The sequence below is a fragment of the Salvia splendens genome, chromosome 16 (assembly GCF_004379255.2).
Source record: "Salvia splendens isolate huo1 chromosome 16, SspV2, whole genome shotgun sequence".
Lineage (NCBI taxonomy): Eukaryota > Viridiplantae > Streptophyta > Magnoliopsida > Lamiales > Lamiaceae > Salvia > Salvia splendens.
Window position 1 is genome coordinate 15,347,988 of NC_056047.1, and position 20,339 is coordinate 15,368,326.

The following is a 20,339-nucleotide window of genomic DNA, read 5'->3' on the forward strand; positions in this document are numbered from 1 at the left end:
TCCAAAACGGTTACAACCAACTCACGCTACTCATAACTCCTTATGCAGATGGTATGTCACGCGCGGTGCTATCCCAGCAACGAGCCTCGGGCTAGCTTATGCGACCACCAAATCTACACTTCCTGATGTGAAGAGAGAGGATAGAATTAACGGGAGAAACGAGAAACAACAGTGAGATGCGAGTCTTAAACATCCTGTTGGAAGATTTGAAACCCATTGAGATGTTTTAACCAAGATTATTTATCTCTTTACACTTTCCCACTCCCTCATCAAATATTCATGTGGTTGAATACAAAAATTATTGGAAGTTTTGGATTTTTTGCTCCATAAGTTTATAAATAAAACCATAAGTCACCACCTAGAGAGTGTAAAAGCTTAACACATCTTATAATTTCTCATATTTTTCTTTTCGTTAGTCTCCATTATATTAAATAATGTATTTTGCTTTTATATTATTTTTGATAAGTTTAATCTCATATTTTATTAAGTCATTTCGATATTGTATGATAAAATTAGTATACTCCATAAATTTATAATTTGATTTTTAAACATATTTTTCTTAAATCTATAAACATGGAATATTTAAGAGTAAATGCCAAAATTGGTCCTGAACATACGGACATTTTACGATTTTGGTAAAATTATTGTGGTCCCTAATTAATTCCATAATTATTTTAGTAAATATTCATTTAAAATCAGAAATATATTTTAGTAAATATTCATTTATATATTTAATTTGATAAAAGTCTACTGCTCCAGCCACCGCCTCCACGAGGCCTTCAAATAGGAGCTCCGAATCCTCCTCTTCCTCCGCCACCCAAACATCGTCAAACTCCTCGCCTACGCAGACGACGACCATCAACCCACCCTAATCATGGAATTCGTCCCCAACTTCACCTTACACCACAAGCTCCACGATTCCAAAACCACTCCCCTCGCGTGGACCAAATGCGCCGCTGTGGCCTTCCAGCTCGCCTCCGCAATCGGGTACCTCCACGACGTCTGCTCCCCTCACGTCGTCCACGCCGACATCAAGCCCTCCAACGTCCTCCTCGACGACAACCTCAATTGCAAGCTCTGTGATTTCAGATCGGCCAGCGTCGGATTCTCCGCCGCGGTGGCGCCGGGGAAGAACGATGTTTACAGCTTCGGAGTTGTGGTTTTGAAGCTGATTACTGTAATCGAGGTGTTCTGTCCCGCCACCGGAGAGAGGCTGGCGGCGAAGGCGGCGAGGAACGCAGCGGAGATGGTGGATCTGAGGCTGCGTGGAGGAGATGAGGATATGGGAGAAGTTGGAGCGATGGCGGCGCTGGCGACGAAGTGCATTTCTGAGTGGCCGGGAATTAGGCCTTCTACTTCCGAGATTTTGACAGCGATGAGAGAAGCGATTTCGTCTCTAACATTTGGATTTCACAAGAAGCTTGTCTAAATACACATACAAATTACTAAAATAATTAGGGAGTAAAAAATCAGAAATTAAAGGTCTAATTAGGTCAAAATTGGAATTAAACCCGTTGACCGTTAGTTTTTAATGGAACAGTTAGTCCAAGACTGATAAGGCTCGTTTCATGCATTTGTTTTGGATCTAAATTCTGTGTTTTATATGGTGCTAACATGTAATTTTAAGTCCAGGTGCGTGAATATTCTGTCGGTCCCAGTAACGTGTTCTATTTACCAGGACAGAGGAAATATGAGCAAAAAGTGAAGAAAGGAGCAGAATCCCCTAGGGCACAAACGTCAAATCGCAAAGACCGTTGCCATATGGATTGGAGCCACGCCTATAAATACGAGGAAAAATATTGAAGAATTAGCCCTTTTCTTTTGGGGTCCCGAGCTCTCTTTTTAGTTAGAAAACTACTTAGGTGTTTCGGCTCTCTCTTCATCTTCGCTCACTTAGCTCACGCATTTGGTTTCATGGGCGATTCGGGGTAGTGTAGTGTGGTGTGTTTGTTCTGTTGGAAGTCTAACACCGTCCTGATAAGGGCGGAGAAACTATCATTTACTTTTTTCGCACGTACTCTCTCTCGCTGGCTTCCTTGCCGGAAGTTCGGCGACTATTTTGTGTTAAACTAACTCTGGCGTTTTATGATTTAATCTAGTTCTATTTTCCGCTTTCACTCTGATTTGTGATGTTCTGTGTTTACTTTACTGATTTGGATGCTTTTCGCAATTGAATGTTCATTTGAAGTTGAGATCGGAGAGATCTAGGTTGATTTGTGGTTGTTGGCTTGATTCGGAGTTGAATCGGGAGTTGGAAGTTGTAGATCTTGTTTTGTTGGTGTTGAATCTGATGGATCTAGTGTAGATTTCCTTTTTAATGTTTAAATCTGAGTACGTACTTTTGGATCTGCATGGAATTTTCCATTTTTGTTGATTTGCTTGACCTGGTAGATTAGATCTGGTGATATTTAGCTTAAACATCTTGTTTAACGTTCGATCTGAAGTATGCTCTGTTCTATGCTCTGTTTCGTTCTAGTTCATGTTTGCTTACTGAAGAAGATGAAGGTAATCGGTGTTAGAATCAGATCCGCTTTAGTTTGTTAGTTGCAGCTTTCTTGTCAGTAGCTATTTAGGGAAATATGTTCTGTTACTTTTTTTCTTATGCTCTGTTGTCTAGCTGTTTTAGGAAACTTATGTTGCTTGACCCATGAAACTTGGTGAATGATCTAAAGTTAAATTCAGTTTTGAATCATGCATGCATTTATATTTCACGCATTTTCCATTCTCTGGATCCAGTAGATAGAATAGATTAGTTTTAATTTCCCAGGTCTAGTAGTTAAAACTCAACCCTCTCGTTGCATGGCAGCAGCCGAACCTTCCAAAGTTCTCTTAATGCATTCCAAACCCTTCCGTCCTCGTGGATTCGATCACGACTTCCCTATACTAGCCAATAGTATAGAGGGTTGAGGTTTTGAAGCGGGGTTGTTGTGACAACGACTGAATTCAGAGAGTTCATGATCTCCTAAATCCTGTGTTCTAGTGAATCCTCTAGACCTAAGAGTTTACTTTTACACAAGCAGCATCAATTTCCCGAAGATTCAAGGACCAATTGTGATCCGATTTGAAATGTACATGATCGAAAAATTCAAAAGATAAAGTTTAAGACCAAAATCGTAAAATGACCATATGTGCGAGACCAGTTTTGACCTTTATTCAATATCTAATGAGAGACAAATACATTTTTTAAAAATTACTCATGCATGGAAATGAAAAGTAGAAAAATTAGAGGAAACAGCGATGCAGCCCGGTTCATTACCAGAGGGTCCAACCATTCTGAGTTCTTCAACTCTCATTGCCCTCTTTGGCTTTTCATCGCCATCTCTCTCTCTCTCTCCACTTCTACTATACCTGTCTTTACCGCCGGAAGCAGAGGTTGGCTAACTCGTCGAGATGAGCGGTCACGACTCCAAGTATTTCTCCACTACCAAAAAGGGTGAAATTCCCGAGCTCAAAGAAGAACTCAATTCACAGTACAAGGTTATCATCCCTTCATTTTTCATCTCTACCCTGCTGCACCTTCAGGATAATTAATCACCACCTGTCTTCGATTTTCTGCAATTCAATTATTAGCTCCATGTGTGTTGATCTGCGCCATCTACAGGACGATGGATCCGTCGTTTCATCGTGGATTTAGTGTCGGAAGAGTTAGATCTAGTCGATTTTCCGTTTGATTTGTGATCCATACCGTCTTGGATTTTATTTTTGGTGCCTGATCTGTGTGGGTAAATGTGCGTGATTGTCCGGGTGAATTGTGTCTTGCCCTTTATTGATTCATCTTACTGTTGAAATCAATTAATTTGGATTTTGTTTGATAATCCGGAATGCAATTTTACATATTCAATGCTAATAAGCTAATTGTGAGTTTTTAGCCCAATTGACACTGATGGTTGACATCACTTTTGTTGTTTTTACTTATTTGGATGAAGGATAAGAGAAAGGATGCAGTTAAGAAGGTGATTGCCGCAATGACAGTAGGAAAGGATGTTTCCTCACTCTTTACAGATGTTGTGAATTGCATACAAACAGAAAATTTGGAGCTGAAAAAACTTGTGTATTTGTATCTCATCAACTACGCAAAGAGCCAGCCTGATCTTGCTATTCTCGCCGTAAATACATTTGTGAAGGTAAGATTAAATACTGAGCAGTGAGGTTTCTTTTATATAGTTTATTGCCCCAGAAATGCAGCAGCTATTCTAGTTAGTTTTTGGCTCCATCACTTTCAGTTTTGATGCATATGGTCATTGAAACAATTCCAGCTTCTGGAGTTGATACAAAATGCTAAGAGGAGTCAAAGTGGTTACTTTTAGGCCAAAAAACTAATAAATTATCCCTTTATTGAGGCTCAAAGTGGTTTCTTTTGTAACGACTCTTGATATGGGATGTTATCTGAAGGTTAGAAAGTGATGTACGCATATTTGGAGACTTGCCTGAAAATTAGATATCTAAAATTGATGACTAATGTGAGCAAAACTTTAGGAGTGGAAGTTGCTTCAAACACTCCAGTAAGAAATTCTTATGAACCAAGCAGATAGAGTGGCAGACTTTCTTAGGGGCCATTATTGTCATCAGTGTTGTTAGGGTCGAGGGGCGCACCGGGGTCGATGAGGTGAAAATTCGGGTCGCGGGTCGACGAGTCGACGGGGTCGAGAGACCCACAAAGCTAGGTTAATTTTTTTGCCTTTTAATATTAAATAAAATAAATATATTGCTCTAATGTTTATAATATATCAAATAATATAAATGTAGACGCAATTCATGTTAATAGAGATAAAATGGAAAATAGAAATGATCAAAATATCAAAACAATTCATAAGTCATAACACAATAAATAATTGAAACCATTGTCTGAAAATATCAAACAAAGGAATATATGAAGGGTGGCAGCAAAAGATCTTTGAATTGTTTATTTGTTTAGGAGTGAAGAGGCCGAATTCTAAAGTGTAGAAAGTAGGTTTGAAAAGTTTGATGTGGTGCATGCATATATATAGAGAATTGTGATTGAGAGAGTAAGAAAACACGTGAGAGATTTGAGAAATCAGAGATAGCATGTGTTTAGGGCGACCCAGGCGACTCACTCGACCCAGGCGACCCACTCAACCCAGGCGACCCAGCGGCGACCCTGTATCTCGATCAACCCACCCATGTTGGGGCGGTGATGGTCTCGACCCGGGCGACCCGAGCGACCCGAGCGACATTTTGACAACACTGATTGTCATGTGGCCGTGCTTGTCTTGTGACCAGGATGTTTCACCACGATATCATAAGTCATAACAGAAGAGATATGCAATCATTGTTTTAAATGATTGTAGAGGAATTAAGAAGAGCAGTTTTACTAACTGACTAGTGTCTGTGTCATATTTTCTTACTTGCTAGGGGGGGGGGGGAGCGAGGGAGGGGAGATTCTCCTTTAGTACCAGACATCATAACTATGAATATTCTGAATCAGTGAATAAGATTGTACATTATGCCAGTTAAATAAATGGAAATATTGCTTTCTTCAAGTTTTCAACCCATTATCGAAGCTTGTTTTATAATGTAATTGTGAGAGGTCTGTTATCACCTACAATTTCATTGAAGAATGATAAATATTGTGCATCAATTACAGAGCCTGCCTTCGAATTCATCCCAGTTGATAACATCTTAATATGGTCTTTGGTGCTTTTTTGAAACAAGGATATTTTGTTAGTCGAGCTTTTACTTTTTCTAAGAAAGTGATAGATGAGTTGGGCCACAAAAATATGATTCATGCCATATGCAACGGTTAGTGGGTTGTATGTCATGGACATGGTAGAGAAAATTGATTTCATTTCAAGTTTTGACTTTTGAGTTAGCTGTAATGAGGGTAAAAAGATCAATTTGGATTGTAGTTGAAACCCCACTCCAGACAATGACATCGTATGCACTACTTTAGTTTTAAAACTGATGACCATGATTGTCGCGTGATCCTTCTTTAGGGGCCCATATTTCTGAATTTCTTTGATTCTTATTTTCCGTCTATGTTTCTAAAACTACTGTTAATATTTATATTTAAGCTACTTTCACATTGAATTTAAATTCCTAAAATTATGTGCCAAAGTCCATAATCTTATTCATGTAGGTCATAATTTGACAAGGTCATCTAGGCCAATGGCTTAACAATTCTTAATGTCTAATATTTTTTGAGGATGAAATCTGTCTCATCTCTCTATTAGCAATTTAACATATGGTGTGCAGATAATCCTTTGATTGGATTCTGATTTTGTTTCTCGTATTTATTAAAACTTTTACTATCCATAGATTTTTTTGGAGTTAGTCACAGACTCACAGAACATTCAATAGGACTTGCATTTCTAGCAAAATGTGAACTTTAATGTTATAACTCAGAGGGAAACCAGCTTGCACACAGTTCAGATGTCTATTCACTTTTACTATCCATCTCAATCATTTGAAATTTATATATGTTGACCAAGTTCCCAAGAAAATGATTAGATGTAGAATTTTTTTAATTACAATTAGTAAATCCAACTTAAAAATGTAGGTGTTTCACTTTTCAAGTGTTTCTTTTGCACACCTTTGCTTATTAATCAGAATCATCTAAAGTTGACTCCTTAGAATCATGAGTACACACACAAGACAGGGGATCATGAATTCGGCATGGCTGGAATATTAGAGGATTGATAAATGCAGCTCTTTTCTAAAATAATTCCAGAAAAAATGTTATAATAAAAATTAAAAATGCAGAAATACTCAAATACATCAAGGAGACAAGATGTCTGCCAGTTTTTATCAGCATAATAATCGTATCATATCTCGAGCTGTGTGTAAACCAGCCTTTCTTTACCTTATACCATAAATGTCATTGTCCATCACCAAAAGCAGCACCTTTATTCGAAACAATTGAGAAGTGGTTGTGTAAAGGCTAAAATTTCAAGTGAATATGTCAATACAGGATTCTCAGGACCCAAATCCTCTGATCCGTGCTTTAGCTGTGAGGACAATGGGATGCATTCGTGTTGATAAAATTACAGAATATCTTTGCGATCCTCTGCAGCGGTGTCTCAAGGTAAGATTACATTCCTCCAATCATCTGCCTTATTTTGTAACTAGGAGCATTCATATTTTAATATCTTTTACAGTTTTACTATGAAAAAGTGTATACACTTGCTATAGAAGTAAAAATTGTCACTGGCAAACTAAGTACAGTAATTGTTAATTTCTTCTGTTTTTGCTTCGTAACAGGATGATGATCCATATGTGAGGAAGACAGCTGCTATATGTGTTGCTAAACTTTATGACATTAATGCTGAGTTAGTGGAGGATAGAGGTTTTCTGGATGCTCTCAAGGATTTGATATCAGACAACAACCCAATGGTTGTTGCAAATGCTGTCGCTTCACTTGCGGAGATTCAAGAGCACAGCAGCAGACCTATCTTTGAGATAACCAGCCACACGCTTTCAAAGCTTCTCACTGCCCTAAATGAATGCACAGAGTACGAAGCTAAATATGAATTATTGCATTTAATATTCCATCTTTGATATTCTGAAACTCCCTTATTAATAATCGTAAGGTTATAAATGTGATTCTTTTCAATTTCTACTCAATTCTTTTGCATTTTAGATTTGTGGCTGAATCCAATGTTATCAATCTCGTATGGTGGCTTATGGCGGTTCGCCTAAAAACCGCCACAGGGATATGGCGTATTAGTATGGCGGTCAATAATTAAATAAATAAAATAATACTTATATATTTACATATAATTCAGAAATTAGAAAATAATTAAAATATAACATTTAAAACACTTTAAACAATTAATAAAGTATAAAATACAACTCTAACATCCATGTTTCTTGCATAATGCCCCATTCCTAAATACAGTACACATGCAATGTTGTCAAATGTCAGATATGGCGGTGCTATGGCAGCGACATGGTGCTATAGCGTTTCCACCACTGAACGCCATGCCATAGCACCATGGCGCCGCCATATCCGCTATTTGATAACATTGGCTGAATCTAACCATCTTCCAGGCATTGAGTTGTGTGATAAATTGTAGATTGGATTATCATTAATATGTGACACCTGGTGGGTAATTGGCTCTAGAACTGCTCCATGCATGTGATGGAACTTCTTTTTCTCATGCTATGCACAATATGCTCTCTAGTGTGCTATGACCTACTGTTTTTTAATTTATTATTTTGTATCTATTTTCTGTCTCTGTCATAAGACTCCCACTTCTGGCTTTACTTAAATTTTCATTTTCTTGACATCGACTTTAGGTGGGGTCAAGTTTTCATTTTGGATGCTCTTTCCAAGTATAAAGCAGTGGATGCCCGTGAAGCTGAAAATATAGTGGAGCGAGTTACACCTCGATTACAGCATGCAAATTGTGCTGTTGCTCTTTCAGCTGTCAAGGTTATATTTCTTCTTCCTTTATACTAGGTATAATGACAGACGAGTCTTCACACCTTATAGTGAGATGGAAGCTAGTTCTCTTTCCCTGCACCGTGCAACTTCTGCAAGAAAAGAGTCTTTAACACCCCCTCTTTGGTGGAGCGAGTTACACGTCAATAACCGCATGCAAATTTTGCTTTTGTTTTTTAGCTTTCCGCCTTCATAATCTCTTACCAATAATAATGGCCAGTGAGTATTGTGCAATGGAAGTTGGTTCTTTTACATTGTCGTATGGAATTTCTATGGTACAAGAGTCGTTAAGATGTATTTCTCCTTCCTTCCCATTCTTTATCTTGTTTAGTGTTTCTATTCACAAATTACATAATATTAGAAGTTATTTCTTCTTGTATATTATAACTGATTTTTTTGGAATACATAATAATTCCAGATGATTCTTTTGCAAATGGAACTGATCACCAGCACAGATATAGTCAGAAACCTATGCAAGAAAATGGCCCCACCGCTTGTGACATTGCTTTCTGCTGAACCAGAGATTCAGTATGTTGCATTGCGAAATATAAACCTTATTGTGCAAAAGCGTCCCACTATTCTTGCCCATGAAATCAAGGTATTTGAGATGATATTTCCTCACACCTGCAAAATTACACTTTTGCTAAATTGATAATTTGATCATGGAAGTAAACCCTTCAATTCCTGCTTTCTTTCCCATAAAGGTGTTCTTTTGCAAATACAATGATCCAATTTATGTGAAGATGGAGAAGTTGGAAATTATGATAAAGCTTGCTTCAGACAGAAATATTGACCAAGTAAGTTGATTTTGGTTCCACTACCTGCTGCACTATACTATCATTGCACAAACTGGAATCATTGACAGTGTATGTTCAATGGGGTCGTTAACCTTTTCCCCCTCCACTGGAGTTACGGTTAGTCCATTTTAATTTTCTTCTTATACACTTTCAGGTTCTGTTAGAGTTCAAAGAATATGCTACAGAAGTAGATGTAGATTTTGTCAGAAAGGCTGTCCGTGCTATTGGACGATGCGCCATCAAGTTGGAGAGAGCAGCTGAGCGGTGTATCAGTGTCTTACTTGAGTTGATCAAGATCAAAGTAAACTATGTTGTTCAAGAAGCTATAATTGTGATTAAAGATATATTTAGGAGATATCCAAACACGTAAGTAAACTACATATTTTTGTATCTTGTTATCTATATGCCCGTTCATGGAGTGTGGATTTAAACAATTTTGCTTCCTTCAGCTATGAGTCCATAATTGCTACACTTTGTGAGAGCTTAGACACCTTGGATGAGCCAGAGGCAAAGGTACTTAACAGGGCATGGGCCTTTTGGCATTGCTTCTTATTGTTTTCTTTAAAGCGTAATCACACATATCTATCTGTGCAGGCATCAATGATCTGGATTATTGGTGAATATGCTGAAAGAATTGATAATGCTGATGAGCTTTTGGAAAGCTTTTTGGAGACTTTTCCAGAGGAACCTCCACAAGTCCAGTTGCAATTGCTAACAGCAACAGTTAAACTTTTCCTAAAGAAGCCCACTGAAGGCCCACAACAGATGATACAGGTGTGTTTTGTAGATCCTCTGTATCTTATGCATACCCTCAACCGGTTGCTAATAGTGTATGCTTAATCCACTGCTTTTCTGATCATCTGGACCCCATGCCACTAGTTGAGCGTACATATCGATAACGCTTCTCTGTATTCTCTGTACAGATGTTTGGTTGTATGAAAAGATAATGAGAAGAAACTTTTTGAAATGTGAAATAAAAAGTTGGAGAAGTTAGGATCAAAAGAGCGACTAATTATATACTGTAATTGTTATCTAAGCTTGTTTGGAACTAACTTAATGCTATGTTCTCATTAATAGGTTGTTCTGAATAATGCAACTGTCGAGACTGATAACCCAGATCTTAGAGATCGTGCATATATATATTGGCGACTCCTCTCGACTGATCCAGAGGTATGCAAGTGATTTTTCTTTAGTTCTGAACCAGTTTGTCCTTTATTGCCACCCATGATTCCACTCTCATGTACCCATTGGTGGAAAATGAAGTTTTTTTTATATATATTATTTTGCATCTTAATTTTTACCACCAGTAATTTAAAGGAAGAAAAAAAGTAGTACTACTCTATTAGAAATTCTGTGAACATGTGCACGGTGCACCTGTGAGATTAGTGGAATGAGTTTGGGTTGAGAGTATGGAAATCATGGAAACTTGTATTTTAATCGTACGTTACATTGTGGTCCTCTCTGAATATTATTTCATTTTTATTTTGCATTTGAAGTTTCCGTGGCCAGTTCATGCATTTTCTTTTTAATGTGGTGTAGCCCTTTTAGCTAATGTATGTTTGTATGGCACTTCTTTAGTCTGTATTGTCTGCCTCTTTGTATTAGATTTGCATCTAGGCATGGGATAGAGTTGTGTAAAAGTAGTGATTGAGATTTCTCAAGTAAACTTTTCCTTTGACTTTTCAGGCAGCCAAGGATGTTGTCTTAGCTGAAAAGCCTGTGATCAGTGATGACTCTAATCAACTTGACCCCTCTCTCCTGGATGAGCTTCTTGCCAACATTGCCACATTGTCCTCTGTCTACCACAAGCCACCAGATGCATTTGTGACTCGTGTGAAAACCATTCAGAAAACAGAAGAAGAGGAGTACCCTGATGGTGAAGGAGGCTATTCCGAAGCTCCTGGTCATGCAGCTGCTACAGGTGCATCGCCACCACAAACCACAAGTAATGTGCAATCCTCTGCTGGAAGGTCACAGGCTACTCCTGCACCTGTACCTGATTTGCTTGACCTGATGGGCATGGATAATAGCAGTGCCATTGTATCAGCTGATCCCACGACCCCAGTTGGGTATGCCTATTATATTTCAGTCAGTTTGTTATGATTAGATTTCATGTTAAGACACGATTGAAGAGCTGTTTCATGGAATTGTACCTTTCATTGTAGACCCTCCCTACCAGTTGTATTACCTGCAGCTACCAGTCAAGGCCTACAAATAAATGCTCAGCTGATAAGGAGAGATGGCCAGGTATTCTACAGCATGTTACTTGAGAACAATTCTCAGGTTCCACTTGATGGGTTTATGATCCAGTTCAACAAGAACACGTTTGGTCTTGCAGCAGGTGGACCTCTGCAGGTAATTGTAATACTGTTTTGCATTCTGTATCCATATGTTAGATCTCCTCTACACTTTCCATGAGCTAATATTGCATTTCAATCAGGTTCCACCAATACAACCTGGGACGTCTGCAAGCACTCTTTTGCCTATGGTTTTATTCCAGAATGTATCTCCCGGTCCGCCAAGCTCACTTCTGCAGGTTGCTGTGAAAAATAATCAGCAACCTGTCTGGTATTTCAATGACAAAATTCCATTGTCTGTATTATTTTCAGAAGATGGAAGAATGGAGCGATCCTCGTTCCTTGAGGTATGATATTCTGACTCTGTCTGGAGTATTCAATACGAGGATTAGTACTTACTTTGGGAACTCACCTTTTCTCCTGCAAATTTACCTAGACATGGAAATCTTTACCTGATTCAAATGAGATCTCCAAGGACTTCCCAACATTTGCAATGACTAGTGTCGAAGCAACATTAGACCAGCTGGCTGCATCCAACATGTTCTTCATCGCCAAGCGCAAGCATTCAAATCAAGACGTGCTGTATCTCTCGGCCAAGATTCCTCGAGGAATCCCTTTCTTGATTGAACTTACAGCAGCCGTTGGCGTCCCTGGCCTCAAATGTGCAATAAAAACAACAGGCCTGGAAATGGCTCCTCTTTTCTTTGAAGCAATGGAGAGCCTCCTCGAAAGGTAGCAGGTTCATCGTCTCGGTCCATTTCTCTTGATTCATGGGAGATCTGTTGCAGTTTTCTTTTTTGATATAGGTTTTGTTAATTTTCATAAATCTGCAATCTATGTGACTGAAATGGTTATCTACTGAAATCTTTCTACTTTCAATCAAGGACCGAATAACTCAGTAGTGATACGTATTTGATTTTTGCATTCTAGATTTCTGTATGCATAAATTGTAGGGGCTCTCAGATTTATTTTGCCTTTTACTATTCTGTATGAATATTTCTTTAAATATTGATTCGAGTTTGAAACTTGATGTGAAAACGACTTTATGGTTTTCTATCTATTTTCTTTGAACTAATTTAGTGCTAGGTTTAATGGCAATCACTGGATACATGGATCATACTGAATGCAAATAAAAATGTTGTAGCTCGATATTTATATATAAAAGTATAAAATTTAATATTCAGGGTAAATAAGAGCGTCAACTTAGAATTTATAGACAAAATATCCAATAATTGGAAGCCAACATCAGATCTTTACATCATCCGGAAAATAACGAAATTTGTTCAAATGTATGCCGCTTGATTAGAGTGTTCACAATAGAGAGCTGCAGCTCTCGGGCAGGGGCTTGGCCAGGCTGCGACTCCCTATAGCTGAGGACAACGACGGCCGGGGGACACCATGGGCGCGCCACCTAGTTGGCCCAGACGCGGCTGGGGGGGCAGGCCGCAGCGGCCGTGAGCCGCGGCTCTACCCAAGTTTTAATTTTTTTTTTTAATATTTTCGAAAATTTTTTATAAATACTACATTTAACACATTTTCACCTCACACACATTTTATACCCTAATTTTCACTCTATATATTTTTTTATAAATATGTGTTTTTACTAATTATTATATTCCGATAATTTTTATTCTAATTAAATTAAAATATACCAAGAATTGAAAAAATAATTAGATTTGTGACTTGGACTTGTTCACTATTATGGTGGATAAGTTTTTGTGGATTGGGCTTTGATATGGTCTTCTTATCGTGGACAACTTAGATTCCCTTCGAGTTTGTTAAAAATCAAAACCATTCAGGCCCACCACCCCTTACTCATGAGTCATGACTAAGAAAGTAGAAAAAGTTCCACCATTAATTGCCCAACCACAACAGTCGGATGTTTTGTCCTTATATCAAGAGGGGTAGTACGATGACACGAGTTTTAAGAGTATTCTCAATAGTTAACGCCAACGCCAACGCCAAACCACAAAAACTTGGCCACGAAGCCACAAAAACTTGGCCAGGCCAAAAAACAACTTATTCATCGAAATAGTGGATAAGTCCAAGCCACAAATTAAATATTTTTTTCATTCTTGGTATATTTTAATTTAATTAGAACAAAAATTATCGGACTATAATAATTATATATATATATATATATATATATATATAAATTAATTAAAAAAGTTGACAATTACAAGTAAATATATTTATTGAAAATTCAAATTTTAATTATATCTGTAATTAGGGTGTGAATTGAAATCACAATCCTTAATTAAAAAGTTGACCAATTTTAATTGGGATTTAGTTTTAGTCTTTAGAGATGATTTATTTCCTAAATTAATGCTAGATTAATGCTAAATTAATTTTTTGAAAACTGGATTCCCCTTTTTAATTACACACTCTCTGTCCATATTTCTCTATATGCACTTATCTTCTTCAAAATGCTAAGATTAACATAAAAAACTGAAAAAAAAAATGAACCTAGGCGGGCGCTACAGCTCTCGGCCTCCACAATAGGGCCCCGAGCCCAAGAGCCCCGGCCAGGCCAACTCCGCGGCGCACCCATCGCCCCCCCAGCTCTCCTTGTCCCCAGCTATAGGGAGCTGCAGCTTCCCTATTGTGGATACTCTAAGTTTCGCCGTTTTGAGAAGAGAGAGATTAAATGATGCAACGAGAAAATTTTCAAAAGGCTACATTTCATCATATTCAGAAATAAGAGGACAAACAAACAGGCCCGCCCACCCAATTTCATGACTGCAAACACATCGTTATTCGTGCCTTGCCTAATCATTTACGACATCTTTCTTCTATACATAATTTCATACTCCAAAGTCTCCCATTCATACCATCATTCCGACACATTATTATTTTCTAGGTCATACCATAACTCCTATAATACCAAACCTTTTCTTATTTAAAACTTAATTTTTTAGATAAGGTTTAGATAAATTCCATAAAATATCACCAAGTACAGCTTAATTGATAAGGGGCTACTGGTATCTGTGAATCGCAACTCTAAAAATGATCATGTTTCATAACACGTATAAAACATAGAGAGAGATGCTGACAAAATATGAAAACAACCATTGTCTATTGTCAACATAGATACTCTGTTCCAAAAATAACACATGCAAATCATATAGAGAACTCCCCCAGGATTTGAAAATGTCACAAAACAAGGATCAAAGCAATTCGTTATGGTACTATATCGAAAGAATTTCAAGACATCTTTTGTCTGATCCAACCAAAAAACAACTGGTGTTGCAAGGACTCCACAAACTAATTAGGTATGAGATTGCAGTCCAAAATATGTATCTTCTATACAAATGAATCCATGCCATCATGTTGTTTACATCTAACTAGAACACAAAACCTTCACCACGACAACCCTGGATAAGTGTTTGTGAAAAGGGGGGATCGCAGGATACGGACAATGATCAGAGTGTAGGATACCAACCTGCTAAAGGCGAACATACCATGGGTAGCAGATGCAACATGATTAGTAAGCCATTGCACCAATAGCAATATAGGCAATGGATAAGAAAACGCTTCTTCTCTTCCAACAAATAGTCAACTAGTACCAAATATATTCTTCACTTTCTTGCAGTGTATGCGCAAGAGTATCAAAAACTATACTGGCTACTTTGCCTGAAACCTTCCAGCTTAAAATTCTTGAGCTTCCCCCCATTCCTTTTCCTTTGCCCTTTTCCTCGACTCCTCAGATCCTCTCACGGTCCAAAGTGAATCAAATTTACAGACGTTTCACAAGACAAAATGAGCAAACTACAAGCTAAGGATGTGCCAAACAGACTCAGCAGGTTCATTCATTGTCTATTATCACACAGTAGGTAAAACGTAATACAGCATGTACAGTAACTAAACTCCTGCAGCAGGACTGATAACCATTTCCTGCATCCACAGAAGGAAATATTCAGTATTTTGTAAGTAGCAAAATGTTCTATTGAAACAGCAACATATGTTTGATAAGTCAAAATATGCAGACGATTCCAACCTGATCACACACAGGACAGATATCACTTCTTTCCATCCATTCAAGTATACAAGCGAGATGGAAATGATGATCACATTTTGTGAGGATCTTGGGGTTGTCTTCAACATATTCTGCAGTAAGCATAAAAAAGTCCTGATTTTGAATAACAAGAAAGGGTTATAATATAATAAAATGTAAGCATGTAGATAGTCAGCACCTTCAAGACAAATTGGACAATCATCCTCATCTATTATAGGTGCATCAAGAACTTTGCTGGACTTTTTAAGCTCATCTGAACTTTCATCTTCCATTAATTTTGATGCTTCAAGGTCAACATCCTTCTCTTCATTATCAGGTTGTTTCTTCACCTTAGTTTCCAATTGGCTGCCATGATTTATGTCTTCTACACGCACTACATTAGTGATGCCCAAAGCCACTTCGGTTTCATGTCCAGATTCTTCTTGATTCCTGGAGGGTGTAGATGGGCGGCCTATATATGTTTCATAAGGTATAGGCGCAGGAGGTGGTCTGTAAGTGTCTGGAACTGACGTGTCTAGATTTGTATCAACCAATAGCCCAGTAGAGAAGGCAGAGATTTCGTTATGTGATGATAAGGGTTCATGCTCTTCAGACACTGGATGCTTCATGCAACGACATCAATACAAGAGAACTAAATAATGTTAGCATCCTCAGAAGTGATACTTATATCAAACTTACAACAGATAAGATTGTTATTTGTTGGCCTTAATAGTGATAAGAAAATAGTTTTGGCTAACCCATTTTCTACCGAGATGGAGTAGAACTTTAGAATATCCTAAGGCCTTATCAGTTTCTGTAATTTGAGCTAATATGTTTGATTTATATCCAATTGCAAGGGGTAGGATTGGAGATATCCTAATTACGAAAATTAAATCAGTCACAAAAGCTATTAAACTTGAATAGCAAACGCCTAAGAACACTTAATCATTCAGGTCATATAAGAACACTTGATTATTAAGGTCATATATTGTCTAATGTGGTTTCTTCTATTCTTTTGAGTAAAATACCGAGTTTATGATCATATAAATAGTCCTGTTTTAGTTTGTTCCAATTTAAGTTACATAAAAGAAAATAATATGAGTCCAACATATTGAAATAAAAAATAAGGATGATGAGGGAAGGTGAAAAATGTCTGCAACAACTGTTGACTCCCAAAGTTTTGTTTCCTAATGATTTCCCAGTTCCTGTGGTACAGCTATATTCATGATGTTGCTTTAAAAAACTCGATTTATGAAGTCACGATCCTAGACGCATAAGCGGCGACAATCGGAACTAAAAGCTCACCACAAATCAACAGGCAACATGGATTTCACTCAAAGTTGTGTTAGCAGTAGTTATAATTTCAATAAATACTGCATATGTGAGGTTTATTTAGCATTAGCTAGTATTCGTAGCTTTAGCAAATAATTACTCATCCTTTATTTCTGCTAGAAGATATGAAAATCCTACGCAAGCTTATAATGAACATTCCCCTATATAGCATGCTCAGAACAGTCTAGACCAGAACTAAGGTAAGAGACAAAAGCCGGGGATCGGGATAAGCTTTCAACTAGAGCTGAAGCCCAAACGGGGCACGGAATAGCACTTACATGAAAAAATGGAGGTGACCTATTACGCTCATTTGCATCAGACGCACAGCAACAGCAGCAACCTCCCATCTCTCTAGAATTATCTTTTTCATCCACCTGAAGACACTGGTATTCTGATCATTGCTTTAGTCTCTGCACAAAAAAACACAACATAGGTTTGTGAGAATAATTAATATCTTAATGGCCATAAGTATAGAACAGCAATAACTAAAAACCATATACAGTAAGAAAAATCACAGGAAGTGCTCCTGTTAACATGGAAACAGACATTAGTTTGAATTAATAACTCCACTAAAGAAAATTTAGCATATAGAGTGGTTGCATTCAACTAATTCATCATCCATACTTTTGTCTCATAGTAATACATATGATTTAGATTGTTAATTACAGTAAAAGTAAAACGCTCTCCCTTTCAACCACTGATTAATTAGCTTAATCTCACTGATCATCCATCTCTTACCATCTCCTCAGCAAAGAAAACAAGCAATCAAAATACAGCATTCTACTCCTCCAATAAATTCGTAGAAAGTTATGCTTATGATCACTATCATCAGATACACAATCAACGAAATAGATTCCACAAGGTAGCATACTAGCTCAATTACACCAACAAAATAAGTACAGCTAGGTAAAAAGTTGTCAGATTATACTTCCTACTATTCACCAGCGCCAATCATTAATGCTCCTGCCAAACATACACGAATAACTCCTCATAAAGGATCACATCCAACGAATACACAAAACAAATCAAAAGGAAAATTCCAAATCTCCCCAAACAGAATACAATATTTGAAAAAATGAAAATTGCACCAACAGAATCATCTACAGATTGCGAGCGAGCTCATCTTGAATTCGTTGCTAGCATCAGCATACGCAATCAATAACGGAAGTTGAAAAGGTAATCAGAGAATTGAATCGGTGTTGAGAGGTAAATTGACGCAGCAAAAGCGAACACATATACACATAGAGATACATATACGCCGCGTGTAGGTACACATCCAATCCCCTGTTTACACGAGATACCTACCTCGGACCGGGGGTGGGGTGGGTGAGGGGTGTACCTGTTAATGGTGGAGTTGAATTTGAATAAGCAGAGCAGAGATGGTGACAGCAGATATATTTGTGCTTGACTCCACTGCTCCAAAGGAGAAACCTCACTTTGGAAAATTCAATTCTACTTTTTTTATGGATAAATGGAATTTTATTAATTAAAGGAGTAATTAATATTTTGAATTCATAATTTCATAATTAGTTAAATTTTTTTTACAGTAAACCTATTTCAATACGCCTGAAATTATATGGACTCTGTTTTGACAATAATCATAAGGATATCCAATTGGGGACCTAGCTATTCCAGCAAGTTCGAAAATTTATAACATATAAATATGCATTTATCCTATTATAAATATTTCTTTGATAGCAAATTTTTCTTCCAAGAAGACCAGATTTATTAATGATAACTTTTGAAGAAATCGGTTCAAATATTCATTCTATTCACTTCGTAATGTACAATGATTATACACCTTTATATAGGCTATAATATCACAATATAAGGTAACCCTAATTTACATTCATTGCACACTCTATCTATGGTAAATTATGACTGCATCAATTGTGTATCAATCTCCATGATTTCTTTCCAATCTTCCTGATTTCTTTCCTACACTCCCCCTCAAGTTAAGTAACTAGATTTCCGATACTCAACTTGCCTAGTACTTCTTGGAATGACTTTGAATTTACCGCCTTTGTCAGAATGTCAGCCAATTGATCTTCCGATTTGACATATGGCATCTCCACCACCTTAGCTTCAATGTTGTCCTTGATGAAGTGTCTATCTACCTCCACATGTTTGGTTCGATCATGCTGAACCGGATTTTCAGATATACTGATTGCCGCTTTGTTGTCGCAAAACAACCTACATGGTTGAGTGGGACGAAGGTCCAACTCTGTCATAAGCCTCCTTAGCCATAATATCTCTGTTAACCCACTTTTAATTCCTCGGAATTCTGCCTCTACACTAGATAGTGCTACCACTTTATGTTTCTTACTTCTCCATGTTACAAGATTACCTCCTACGAAGGTAAAATAGCAAGCGGTTGATTTTCTGTCATTCGGGTTGCCGGCCCAATCAGCATCAGTGAAACCATGAATCTCCATGTGCCCATGCTTCTCAAACATAAGTCCGTGTTCAGCTGTCCCCTTCAAGTAGCGAACTATCCGCAAAACCGCTTCCCAATGTTCTTCTTGAGGTGCATGCATGAACTGACTTACTATTCCCACGGCATAGGCAATGTCTGGCCTTGTGTGAGATAGGTAGATCAGTTTTCCTACTAGTCTTTGATATCTCCCCTTGTCGGTATATCTTCCCCCTTCCTTCAATTGCAACCCATGATTTTGAACTATCGGGGTATCTGCTGCCTTGAAATCTATCATTCCAATTTCAGCCAATAGGTCTAGTATGTATTTCCTCTGATTTATGAAGATCCCCTTCTTTGATCGGAGTAACTCTATTCCCAGAAAGTACTTAAGGAGTCCCAAATCTTTCATCTCAAATTCCCTGAACAAGTTTTTCCTCAACTCGCTAATTTCCTCTTCGTCATCTCCTGTAATGATCATGTCGTCTACATATATGATCAGACAGGTGATCTTGCCATCCTTTTTCTTGAGAAACAAAGTGTGATTTGAATTACTCTGAGTGTACCCATATTTCTTCATTACTTCTGTGAATCTACCAAACCAAGCTCGTGGGGACTGTTTCAATCCGTAGAGAGTTTTTTTCAATTGACAGACTTCACCATCTTGAAATTCTTATGTGAACCCAGGCGGAGGTTCCATAAAGACAGGTTTTGGTAGTTCTCCATGGAGGAAGGCATTGGTTACATCAAATTGATGCAGTGGCCAATCCTTGTTGGCTGCGATGGAAAACAATACCCTTACAGTGTTGATCTTGGCTACCGGGGAGAATGTTTCAGCGTAATCCACGCCATATGTCTGAGTGTATCCTTTCGCCACGAGTCGAGCCTTGTATCTCTCTATTGTACCGTCTGGCCTTCTTTTGATAGTGAATACCCATCTGCACCCAACGGTCTTTACTCCTTCGGGCAGCTTGCCCTTCACCCACGTGCTATTCTTCATCAGGCCTTCATTTCAGTGATCATGGCCTCTTTCCAGTGTTTATGTTTCATTGCCTCTTCGGCTGACCGTGGAATTTCTTTCTCCTCATATAATGCGGTTGCAAAG

The 20,339-nt window shown here is 37.9% G+C and overlaps 2 protein-coding genes and 1 pseudogene across 5 annotated transcripts; 2 read left to right on the forward strand and 1 right to left on the reverse strand.

Annotated features, from left to right (window-relative positions):
* The first annotated feature begins 742 nt into the window (after positions 1-742).
* LOC121770244 lies at positions 743-1,429 on the forward strand (annotated as a pseudogene).
* A 1,823-nt stretch (positions 1,430-3,252) lies between these two features.
* LOC121772076 (beta-adaptin-like protein C) lies at positions 3,253-12,533 on the forward strand. The gene is made up of 15 exons (XM_042169026.1): positions 3,253-3,477; positions 3,927-4,124; positions 6,929-7,042; positions 7,219-7,469; positions 8,257-8,392; positions 8,820-8,999; positions 9,106-9,198; positions 9,353-9,564; positions 9,648-9,711; positions 9,793-9,972; positions 10,276-10,368; positions 10,885-11,267; positions 11,364-11,553; positions 11,639-11,842; positions 11,932-12,533. The coding sequence occupies exons 1-15, from the start codon at positions 3,391-3,393 to the stop codon at positions 12,229-12,231; spliced, it is 2,685 nt and encodes an 894-aa protein (XP_042024960.1). The 5' UTR covers positions 3,253-3,390; the 3' UTR covers positions 12,232-12,533.
* A 2,113-nt stretch (positions 12,534-14,646) lies between these two features.
* On the reverse strand, positions 14,647-18,283 carry LOC121769962 (probable E3 ubiquitin-protein ligase RHB1A). 4 transcript variants are annotated; one of them, XM_042166743.1, is made up of 5 exons: positions 18,161-18,283; positions 17,100-17,231; positions 15,689-16,112; positions 15,493-15,602; positions 14,647-15,389 (listed from the first exon to the last, which is right to left on the reverse strand). In XM_042166743.1, the coding sequence occupies exons 2-5, from the start codon at positions 17,166-17,168 to the stop codon at positions 15,357-15,359; spliced, it is 636 nt and encodes a 211-aa protein (XP_042022677.1). In that variant the 5' UTR covers positions 17,169-17,231; positions 18,161-18,283; the 3' UTR covers positions 14,647-15,356. The 4 variants fall into 4 exon arrangements, with proteins under 4 accessions (XP_042022677.1, XP_042022678.1, XP_042022676.1 ...); XM_042166744.1 differs by having other exon boundaries at positions 18,127-18,254; XM_042166742.1 differs by lacking the exon at positions 18,161-18,283 and adding an exon at positions 17,914-18,105.
* Between the last annotated feature and the right edge of the window lie 2,056 nt (positions 18,284-20,339).